Here is an 11934-nt window from a genome sequence, read left to right on the forward strand (position 1 = left end):
ATCTCCAATACTTAACTAAGACTTATCAAAAAGAATGATAACTCCCTAAAATCCCTTATAATTATCAATTCAAGCCCAACACTTCCATTGACACTTATTTATTATCAACTTGGTATTAAGCGATCCTAATCAATAATTAACATTCTTATGAACAGAAAGCAATTAAAATGAACACTATTTTGTGAAACATAAAAATGCTTAATTCACATTATTGTTTCATTAGATTACATTTGAGAAATGGGATCATAATCAAAGAAACATAATTGCCACTAACATCAAGTTATCACAACAATTACCTGTGTTTGGGAAAACGAAGCTGCCCAGGAATTATATTGGCATTGCCAATTTTAGGACTTGTGATTGCAAAATTGGTATCAAACTTTGAGATGAAAGCTCCAAAAGGGATTAACAAGATTGATGTGAGTGAAAAAGGAGGACAATTCAGCTTGCACATAGCTAACCATTCCACTGTCGTTTTTCGTCCAATCAAATGAGTTGGGAATGAACAATGCAAAATCAAATAATAGTCGAGTGATTTGAGTGAATTGGTTTTAATTGGTTTGCCTCTATGACAGTCTCATCCAGTCTCTATGACGGCATGTAAGATAATTTTCTATATAAAGATTAATTGAATATGTATATCGCATATTCAAGATTTATAACTATTGCAGGAACATCACAAAATTGCCAAAGACTTCTATCATTTAGTTCATACATGCAAATACCAATGAGTAGCCCAAAATTGATTTGCTCAGTAGAACTGTATCAACAGTATGCAGAATCACAATAAACATTTGAAGTTCAATACCTTACAAACAACAACCAAATCTTAATCCCAAATTTGTTGGGGGTCAGCTATATGAATCTTTGTTTCCATCCTGCTCCGCTCAATACCTTAATATGAGGAAATATAACATAGGATGCTATGTATCATGCAGAAATATAAATGATAAGATGAGTGATGCAAGTCAATGTAGAATTTGCCGCAGAAAACCATAACTTACTGAGCAACAAAATGAGATTCATCATCAGTAACTAAAATATTAAGATCGGACACAAAAAGTAATCCTGTTGACTGAGGAAATGACATAAAGAAGTGATCAGCTCAAATGTTAAATGTTTAACAGCTATTGGAAGGATAGAATTTCTTTTTCCTTATAGTAAGTAGCCAGAAGAGAGAGATTTCGAGAATAGTACCGTCTTGCTTAAATTCATCTCTGACACTGAAAACTGAATAGAAGATATTATTTGAAAAAAATAAGCCTCTAAAAATAGATTGTATTTGGAAGAACTAAAATCACTAGCATTAATCCACAAACAGGTGATTAAAACCAAATCTGTCAGTATCATTGTCACTCAAAAATCCTAAGAATTTACACAATCCGGACAACTCACATGAGAGCTTTAAAACGAGATGGAAGGCAACAAGGAATTCCTTACTACAAACCTACCCACTTCTTGAAGCTTAACACTGCTTCTCTCTTTTTTAATTGTGATTCTGTCTGGAATTTGGGAGCTTTTCCCTTATGAAGTGTTTTATGGTACTTCAAGAAGAGGGTTCGATATTTGTACTTGTCAACAAACATGTTACCTTTCTCCATCATATCCACAACTTCATTTGCTCGAACAAAAAATCCACCTCTAACAAATGTATAAAGCACAGAATCCAGGAGTTCCTGGTCAAACTTCATCAAGGTGGATGAAGCAAGAGATTTCATTTCACCCCATAACTCTGTTACCTCTATATATTTTCCCCCAATAGCAGCGTAGCCCGTTACCATAGAATGGAAAGTTTGAGCATTTGAAGCATGTCCTAGACTTCTCATCTTCTTCAGAGCCTTCTCTGCATCATTCATCAATCTTTTTTTACAGAAAAAGTGGATTACGTTATTCCAATCATAAACTGCAGAATCCACTGTCTGACCATCCTTGATTTCCCTCAAAAGCTTTGCCATCAACCCTGCATCACCACCCTCAGAACAGCCCTTAACCAACCTCTCGAACTCCTGACAACCACTTTTATTTAGTTTAGCATCCTTCATCTTTTTAAACAAGTGGAGAGCTCCCTGAGTATCGTTTTGCAAAACTTGGGATTCAATCAGTGCATCATAACAGCTTGAGTCAAGTTGGATCCCCGCTCTATGGGCATCTCTCAGAAGTGATGCAGCCTCTCCTGCTCGATTGGCTTTACAATATGATTTTAAAAGGGAGGCATATACAGAAGAACTAGCTCTAACCCCAGCCAATCGCATCTCGTCAAGAAGGTCATGTGCCTGATCTAGCCAACCAAGTGAAATGCATGAATTAATGACATTAACCAAGATTGAATCATCATTAGAAGCAGGAGAATCTTCTTTCTCAGCCTGGTTAAGAAAGCTGGCCAGCTCCTTGGTCTTGCCAGCTTCCAAAAATGCCTTGACCAGTTTCACATAAATTTTATCAGTAGGCTGAAGAACACCCCGGTCAGTGGTAATCAATACAACTTGTGCCTGCAACTTTGATAGCAAAGAATTAAGAAGTTCCTTTGCCTCTGCATCAAGTTTCAAAAACTTTTGATCTTTCAAGAACTCATCATAAGAAATCATAGGATTTCCAATTGATTTATTTTGCTTTAAGCTATCAGGTTCTCCATGGTTCAAACTTGAATAGGACTTCCTATCAGATTGAATTCCAAGTGTGGCTATGGCGAGAGAATTCCGTACCTCCTTTGCTTTCCGAAGCATTTTCAAAACCATGCTAGATGCAGAATCAAGATCCCCAAATTTCAAGTGGCATGTTAACAAACAATTATAGAACTGCCGAAATTGAATATCACTTAAACCTTGAGCTTCATCCACATGTCTCTGAAGTTTCTTCAACTCTTCTCTTCTCCCATTCCTTTCATATATATTTGCCATCGTGATCAATAAAGCTGCATTAACTTTGATAAAAATGCGAGGCATCATGTCAAGGAGCTGCTCAGCTTTCTTTGTGGTACCAAACAAGAGACACCCGGCCAAAGCAATGTTCATAGAAGTAGTGTTAGGCCTCATAGCAATCAAAGGTGCATTGCTTTTCTTACGTGGATCAACTCTGCCATCTTGGAACAAATAACCTATCTCAAGGATCAACTCAGAAGCAAGGTAAGCTCCAGGAGCTGTTAAGGACATGTGGGCCAAAATTGCAGACCAAGCAGTCACAGGAGGATATTGTTCCATTTCTATTAACTTTCTTATAATAGTTGATGCTGGAACCACTAAACCACATTTAGCAAGACCATAAGAGAGATATATTAGAGCCTCTTTTTCCAACAAATTCTGTTTACTTTCTCCAATAGCCTGTTCCACCAAGCCATAAGCCTTCTCAAGCCACCGAATATCCATGCTTTCTGCAAAACTTGCAAGAACCTTATTTACAATGGTTTTACGAGGAAATCCTTCTATCTGCATGTGCTGTTCAAACAGATTCCAAGCATCATTATATCCATGATTATCAATTGCATTTTCAATTTCTGTACTTAGTTTAGCTAGATCTCGAGCCTGGACCAAGATAGTTCCAGCCGTGGTCGATAAAGAATGTGATTGAGGAGTGAACCCATTACACATTCCTAAAACAACAATTGACATGTGTAAGTTGGTCAAAGAGGAATTAACAAACTCACTGATAGGCTTCTGACTTGAAGAAACTCGCATCTGGGTTCTGAAAATGTGAGTGGATTCATATCCACTGTTGAAAAGTAAGGACAATAAAACAGTAGGGGAAACTGTGGTCATCTTGTGCCTAAATTTCCTAGTGGATAGCATTTTTTTTTTCCAAACAACTCCAATTATCAACTGCAAATCCTGCACTATACGAATCAGCACGTGCAATGTATTGGCCAGCTCTTCAAGTGATACAAAACCATTCACATCTACCAACTGCAACACAAAAGTTCAAATTAAAACAAAAGAAAATTAATGCAGAATGAAACGAACATGGGGAAATCACATTTCTCAAAAATATAGAAAAATATAACTGTGAGAATACATGCAAATATAAAAGTATTCCGGCATTTTCACAAATATCATAGTTTTTTGTATAAAACACAGAGAAATTAGAAAAAAAAAAACATTTTAGCAAATATTATTAACCATCAATATTTTTCCAACTTTTTTTCGAGGGTTTCATCATGTCTAATTCAATTTAATTATACTGTTTTATTTCCTTTTTTTCTTCACTTTTTTTTTCAAGTAAAATTATGTTAAGCTCGGTAGTGTTAAATGATAAAAGTTATATGCTTGACAAAAGAGGAAAAAGGAACTCAACTGATCAAAGCAACTGCATTCCTATAAAAAAAAAGCAAGCTCTGTCAATGAATAAATTAATGAATCCAAGAACAAGAACAGAATCAAGAAAGAAATGAAAACTACGGAAATTGAGAGGTAAGAAGAGGACTGGCCTATAAGAAGAGAAATAAGAAGCTGTAGAGGATGAAGCAAGAAAGGTTTAGAGCTTTCTCCGCCACCACCGACCACCAAAATCACCCACCAGCAATGCTGCTACCGTTACTGCCAGAGCTGGGAAAAAGAAGACCCAGTCCCCAATAACCCATATGGAGCTCAAAAAAAAAGTATAAATAATAAAATTAGTGTCTGAACTTTCTAAATATTTCTAATTTGGTGTCTAAACGGATAACACTATCAATATAGTCTCTGAACTTTAAAAAAAATGCAATTAGGTGTTCCTTGCTGACGGGAATGCCGGAATACTGACTGTAATTAAATGGACCCTATTCTTATACCGCTGGCAGCTGATTTGGATAGAGATAATACTATATCAGCACCGCACTTGGATCCCATATGGATTTGCTAAGGAAATTTCATATTTGCTCTTCATGTGAGCCAAAATACTTACTTTCTCCAAGTCTTCTCTTTCGTTCTCTCCCTCTCTACTACCACCACCAATTTCACTTTTTCTGAATTTTTTTTTTTTTCCCACAAACTGCAAATTCTGCGTAGCAGTTACTTTGTTTGCAAGAAGTAATTGTAATTAGGATGAGTCATTACTATATTAACGCTTGTAAATTAACAAAATCATTTTGAAAAGCCTAGACTTGGAAATTTCCAAATGACAAATGTAGAATTAGAAAATTTGCAAAAAATGAGATAATAAAAAAGTTGTAGCAGGTAGGAAATATTTCAAAAACGATGTTAGAAAAAATACAAGTTTAATTTACAAATAAATAATTGCTTGGTTCCAATTATACTACTAGGTAGCTTTAGATCGGATCTAATAATTTTTTTAAAAGATTAGAAATCTAAAAGCTAAAAGAAGAAATCTCATATGAATTTCGAAATTTAATTAGCTTAATATGAAGAAGAAAAAAAAATTGTAGAAACAAAAATTAAAAAATATATGATATCTAAGAGCTTCAAAATGGAAACAAGAAATAAACAAAATCAGCACTAAAACAATTAACAAAGAAACAAAACTAAAAACTAAAAAGAACCAAATAAATATTAACAAATCAAAGCCAAATGAAAGGTGCGCCAAAATAATGCCTAAAGCAACAAAATAGCCAAAAAATAATATTAACAGCACCGCTTAAAAGAGGAAAGGAAGCGGAAAAATTGAAAAAAGTAGCACCTAATTGACAACATGGCTAGGGTTGGCAGCGGGGCAGGTTCCCACTAGAAATCAACTACCCGAATCCTAACCTATTATTAATTTAAGTACCCGCATCCGTTAAAGAATAAACCAATAATATCTAAACCCGTCCCAAATCCGTTTAGAATTACCCACATGCTACCCAAACCGTTTAAATACCCATTTAATCACAAATTTATTCAATCCACGAAACCTGTACCCGCATGGAACCCGAATCCGAACCCAAAATGCAACAAAAAATGCATTAAAATTCAACTTCAAAATAATAAAACAACTTGTAAAATTCTAAAACAATAGTACATAGTAATATTAAAATAGAACAAAAGAATTGAAATTCAACCTAAAGAAATAATTCAAACCAACATCTCAATTAAACAATTTGACAATCAAACATCTATTAAAATTCAACAAGAATAATATCAATAATAAACTAAAAATCAATTAAAAAATAATAATATTAAACTGTAACAAATTATCATAGAATGAGAACTAAATCCATATAAAACATAATAAAAAGTATGTCAATAAAAAAAATTACTGAATTAAAAAGTACATTAAAACAGAACAATACTACAACAAAAACACAAGAAATTATTCATAAATGTAATTATTCTTAATCCAAACATAATTCTTGAACTCCACTTTTTCACGAATGAAGATTGCAAGGATTAACAATCAACATACATCTTCTTCCGCACAAGAAACATTCAAATCCACGCATGAACAAGAATTTGAAATAAATAAATAAATAAGAACTTTGATATTGTATAATTTGATAAAATTTCAATGAGTTTAGTACTTACCATTTGAGTTAGCCAACAACCAATTCTGAGAGCACATCAATACTTCGAATGTGGTTTCATCAAAGGAAAACCAACAACAATGTAAAATCAGAAATAAATAATCTCATTCTCATAGTCTAAAGTAACTCAATTTAGAAAAAATAACAATAAATAGTAAAATAATTATACATGAAAAGGTATGACTAAAAGAAAAGGGAATTTAGAATATCAAATCAACTAGTTAGTTAGGCTTAGCAAATTTAAAACTATCTACAGCACATTTGTTTGTGTATTTAAAAATAACACAAAAAAAAAATAGGAACTTGAAACTAAAATCTGATGACAGTTTAAAGATACAATAGAGAAATTTTCTAGTTTTTGCTGCTTAGACCTTTTATTTGTTTTTGAGTTTATGATTTTGAAAACGTGTATACAAATTGTTTGAGCATCAATCTTAATCTGCTTTCAGAAACATCAATTTTGAAAGCGACGGGAAGGCATAAAGAAAGACTGGCTGTAGGAAAGAGAGAACGAGCAGCACAGGGAACGGAAGGAGGAGAATACGCTGGATTTTGAGTTTGAGTTTGAGAGAACTTTTTGTTTGCATGATTAAAACTAAGTAGAACGGAGTAGTTTATTCATGGATTCATTTAACACTCCCACATCAAAACTACATGGTTTTGATGGTAAAATAGTTATTTTTATTAATATTATTATTAAAGTTATTATTATTATTATTATTATTATTAATTAAAAGTCTATAATTATATTTCAATATTATAGTAATTGTAATAGCAATAATATTATGTAAAGTTTTAAGTTTAATACTTTTTATTAGAGAATATACTTAGTAGGTTATAATTAATTATGGTTGTTGTAATCCTTAATTTATATAAATTAGAATTCTAGGTATAATTATACAAATATATGATGATTCCAATAAAAAAAAATAAGAGTACCTTTAATTAAGATACAATTATAATTATGTTTATAAGTTCATTGATGAAATTTTCTACGAGTCATATTCTAATTTACTAAAAGTATATCAATATTTCATATTCCACACGTAATTTAATGTATGTAAATTTAAGATATTATAATTTAATGTATATAATTTTATTAAAATTTACTTATGAATAAGATTATATTACTATCCAATAATATTTTATTCATTAATAAATATATAAAGCATAAATTACTATAGTTACAAGAATATATATATTTATGTATATTCTTATATAAAGATGCTAAATAGCTTGGTGGTAAGGTAGATGAAGTGTCACGTTGAGGTCAACGGCTCAATTTTGTTTATCATTATAAAAATTTTACTTTACATCATATGGGAATGAGGCAGGTACCCGCTATCCGAACCCGTTTAACTATCGGGTACCCGTTACCCGACCTCTTGAATCCGAATCCACTCCGCATCCAATGTGGGTACTAAAATCACCACCCAAATCAGTCCCAAACCAATTTGTAGACTATCCAAATCTGCAAAAATCAAGTCGAGTAGGGTCAGGTACCCGCCGGGTCGGGCTAAATTGCCATTAGGGTTTAGGGTTTAGGATTTCGGATTTAGGGTTTAGGGCTTCGGGTTTCGGGGTTCGCTGAGAAACCAACTATGTTGACCTCACACTTGAATGAAACAAAAATAAAGGAAAAGGGAAAAATGCACCTGGACAGGACAGCTTAAGTAAGCGCTGATCTCTGATTGATTGATCTGAGAATGATAAAGAAACTGAAGTTGGAAAATACGAAATGATAAGAGCAATACTTTCTATTTTTTTATAAAAAAAACAAAATTCAAACTAACAAAATTTTGTTTGACCAATAAAAAATCTGTATTAACTATTTTTAAGATATTAAAAGTAAAGAATAATCTGCAATTGTTTTAGATACTATTAGTAATGCATAGGGTTCACAGCGGGTCAAGTATGGCCAAAAAGGCCCACCCAAACTTAACACAAATCCATACAATACACTAAAATCTAAACCTGTATATATACCCTTCTAAAACTCAAACCCATATAATAATAATAATAATAATAATAAAATAATAAAATCTGCATAAAGTTACTTCCAACACAAACTAAGAATATCATTTCCTTAATTACAACAGACATACTAAAGCAACAACAAAAAACTGGGATTCTAAATAAATTTCCTAATTTATTATGAAAAATATTTAGGAGACAGTTTCCAGCTTCCATAGTGTAAATTAATGAATTACAAACATCCAATATTGGGTTCAAAACACTTTAAGAAAATCCCGAACTTATATATCCTTGCATTGTAGGATTCTTTGTTCACAATTCTTAATTCCTATACTTGGATTCAAGGTTAAAATAAAAGCATGCATAAAACAACTTTAATGGACAAAATCACTTCCAAATTTAAAAATAAAAAATTAAAAAAAAAAATCACACATACTAGTCATGGAACCAGAAAGAGCAATTAAAGACAGCGAAGAAAGATAGACATAAACAAACACTTTTGAGATATATGTTAGAAACCTGGACAACTTAACAAGCAATAATTAGAATTTTTCATTTTTTCTAATTGTAAAATTAGAGAGAGGTGTAACTGAACCAGTCAGCCAAAATAGCTCCACAAATAAAAAAAGCAAAGTTTTTAATCAATAACTAAAAAGAATTAAAATATATAGATCTTTTAATATGCATAGGCCACCAAATGAAAAGAGAGAAAATAATAACCATCACAATTTTATTAGAATTAAGATCCAAACAAAACATACTCATAAGGTTGGAAACAGGTTAAGTACCCACCAAAAATGCACAACCTGAACCTTTTTATGGATAAGTTACCTGTCTAAAGATATGCTACCCATATGAAATCCAAACAAAATAGCAAGTTAAAAAAATAATACCCCTCCTAATTGCATGAAAATTAAAATCTAAGGAAAACATATTTATAGGGTTGGCAATAAGTTAGGTACTTGCCTAAAATGCACCATCTGAACCCATTAATACATAAGGCACCTGAACTCATACCAAACCTATTTAAAAATTCCACTTGCATTGCCTGAACCCACTCCAAACCTGATTACCATTACCTGTATAGCACGTGAATCCATCTAAACACCCATAAAATTCCCTTAAAAAAATACTTCTCACAAAAAGTATTTTAAAATTTTTATCCGACTTATATTTTGCTTTCCATTGACATTAAGTTGATCACAGCAGATATTTGAAAAAAAGAATTCATATAGCCGACTCCAACTAGTTTGGAACTAAGGCTTGGTTGTTGTTGATGTTGTAAATAAATAATTTAGCATAAAATAATGAGTTGCCCATACCACACTCTCAGTCATTAGGATACCTCAACAACAACCACCATCTTCCATGATTAATGAAGGCTGTAATCAATCCTAGTGAATTTCTGTCCATTCATAAATCATAAAAGAAAAGAGTAAATGAAAAATGCATGTCTACCACAAAACCAATTTATATTTTTGATTTTCTTGTAAAGTAATGAAAACCATCCCAATTTATAAAAAGACAAACATCCAGCAGCTATCAGTGTTGTACATATAACTTGGGGGCTTATTTCTTATATTCATATCCTCAATCCACAAAGAAAAGAAAGAGAACCTAACGTAATAGCACAAAAACCAACAAGAGATGACAATTTCTTTCCCAGTCTGTACTATCAAAGAAAGGATTAACTTTTGCAGTTATCTGCTTTACTTTTCTTCATATTCTCTAACTCATATTATCTAATTATGCACCATCTTTTCAACTCATGGTGTTTTCTAATCAAATCAAAAGGCCCACAGAAATAATCAAAACCATTAATTATGATTTGCTAAATGTTTTTAAATAATTGATTTTAACAACTTAAAACTACTACTTTTTTCCAATTCAATCCACAAATTTTATTTTCATGCCAATCCAAGACAAACCAAAATTTAAAATGCCAAGATTTAACCATTTGCTAAAATATCATCAATTACATAACTATTTAATAATATCAGAACAGCATCCAACAATGTAAGAAAAGGAAAGTTAACGATTCCGTATACAGAAGCAAAAAAACATAAAATCAAAAGAAAAAACAGGTGAGGCATGAAAACAGTTGCATGGATGCAAGTAAATAAATATTTTGAAATCTGATGTTAAGAACATTCTGTTTAGTTCACCGGAATTATTATATACCATGCACTGTAGATAGACACTGCAAATTCATAGTCACACTAATATGTTAATTTACATCTAAACAGAACAATAGCAAAACCTAAGACATTCCCCAAATTCCCTACCACAATCTCACTTGTTCTATCATGTCAACAAATATTTACACCTACAAAATCAAACCACATACTCGTTTACAGTAAAAAGAATAAAACAAATTACCTTGCGACTGTGACTACGACTTGCCAAAGATGAGGGCTAGTGGAGAGTCCATCCTTGGAAGGGAGGCAAGAGGAGAAGCGACGATGAGCGATGAAGGCAAGCACAAGAAAATTGAGATTTGGAAAAGGTAAAGAGCTTCGTGCCTTTGTTTCAAAAGGCTACGTCGTTTTGATATAGGCTTTTTGACATGGGTTAACCTACATCAAAACGACGTTAGTTATTACGTACCTTAACTACAGACGGCAAATACCCGCTGTTTATTGTAAAATATTTGAATAAAATTCAAATTGGCCCTCAATTTGGGAGCAATATTCAATTTATTTAAATTTTAATTTTTTTTCATAATTTATCCCTTAAATTTGCATGAAAAGAATAAAAGATATAATTTTTTATAAAAAATAATTTTCTAATATTTTTAACTAACAAAAGATATTTAAAAAGTTTAAAATTAAAAAAGAAAAATTATTTAAAAATATAACAATAATTATACAAAATATTACATTGTCTTATCTTTGATATAAAATATAATTAAACAAAATATTTGATTTAAAAAAGTTATAGAATTAAAAAAAATTACACATTCATCTCTTTCTCTGTCCCTCTATACTTCTAGTTAGCTCCCTTCTGGTATCAGAGCCCAATTCTTATAGGTTGTAAGAGTAAAGTTATTAATTATTTGAAGATTAATTATTAGAGATAAGATATAGAAATTTACTAGTTAGGCCGTTAGTAGTCGTGATTACGAAACTATTGAATTATTGTTAGTCAACCGGTATAAGCGTTGGTCAGCCTTGTGATTGGCGGTCTCGCAAAGGTGGTCCCAGTAATCAATAGTCTCTAGTTACGATTATTAATTGCAAAATGAGCAGATTACTAAATCTTCTTTCTAATAATAAGTCTTTAAACATTAATGACCCTAGTTCTAGCCTTCATGATCTGAATACATAAGAAATGAAAACGCTCATGTAGAGAATCAGCTGCATGATTGGTCTATCCCAAAACATGATGTTAATTTTATCTATAAAATTGGATCATTTGATTTTCTTTCTGATTATTCAATTAAACAAACCGGACAATCTGTTTCATTCAGTCATATGCATGAAAAATATTCAATTATTTTCTCCCAAGCTATTATGAAGCATAAAGAAAAATAT

At 31.9% G+C, this 11934-nt stretch overlaps 1 protein-coding gene across 12 annotated transcripts; it reads right to left on the reverse strand.

Annotated features, from left to right (window-relative positions):
* Positions 1 to 1218: 1218 nt before the first annotated feature.
* On the reverse strand, positions 1219 to 10944 carry LOC105641401 (pentatricopeptide repeat-containing protein At1g03100, mitochondrial). 12 transcript variants are annotated; one of them, XM_089722705.1, is made up of 6 exons: positions 10781 to 10932; positions 7766 to 8127; positions 6429 to 6470; positions 4418 to 4535; positions 4285 to 4304; positions 1219 to 3896 (listed from the first exon to the last, which is right to left on the reverse strand). In XM_089722705.1, exon 6 carries the CDS (start codon positions 3780 to 3782, stop codon positions 1440 to 1442), a length of 2343 nt encoding a protein of 780 aa, XP_089578831.1. In that variant the 5' UTR covers positions 3783 to 3896; positions 4285 to 4304; positions 4418 to 4535; positions 6429 to 6470; positions 7766 to 8127; positions 10781 to 10932; the 3' UTR covers positions 1219 to 1439. The 12 variants fall into 12 exon arrangements, 10 of the variants coding, with proteins under 10 accessions (XP_089578831.1, XP_089578837.1, XP_089578838.1 ...); XM_089722711.1 differs by lacking the exons at positions 4285 to 4304; positions 4418 to 4535; positions 6429 to 6470 and adding an exon at positions 9747 to 9806 and having other exon boundaries at positions 1219 to 3367; positions 3641 to 3896; positions 8083 to 8127; positions 10781 to 10924; XM_089722712.1 differs by lacking the exons at positions 7766 to 8127; positions 10781 to 10932 and having other exon boundaries at positions 1219 to 3431; positions 3641 to 3896; positions 4418 to 4576; positions 6429 to 7188.
* Between the last annotated feature and the right edge of the window lie 990 nt (positions 10945 to 11934).

The sequence above is a fragment of the Jatropha curcas genome, chromosome 6 (assembly GCF_041381405.1).
Source record: "Jatropha curcas cultivar XTBG-Jc1 chromosome 6, XTBG_Jcur_1.0, whole genome shotgun sequence".
NCBI lineage: Eukaryota > Viridiplantae > Streptophyta > Magnoliopsida > Malpighiales > Euphorbiaceae > Jatropha > Jatropha curcas.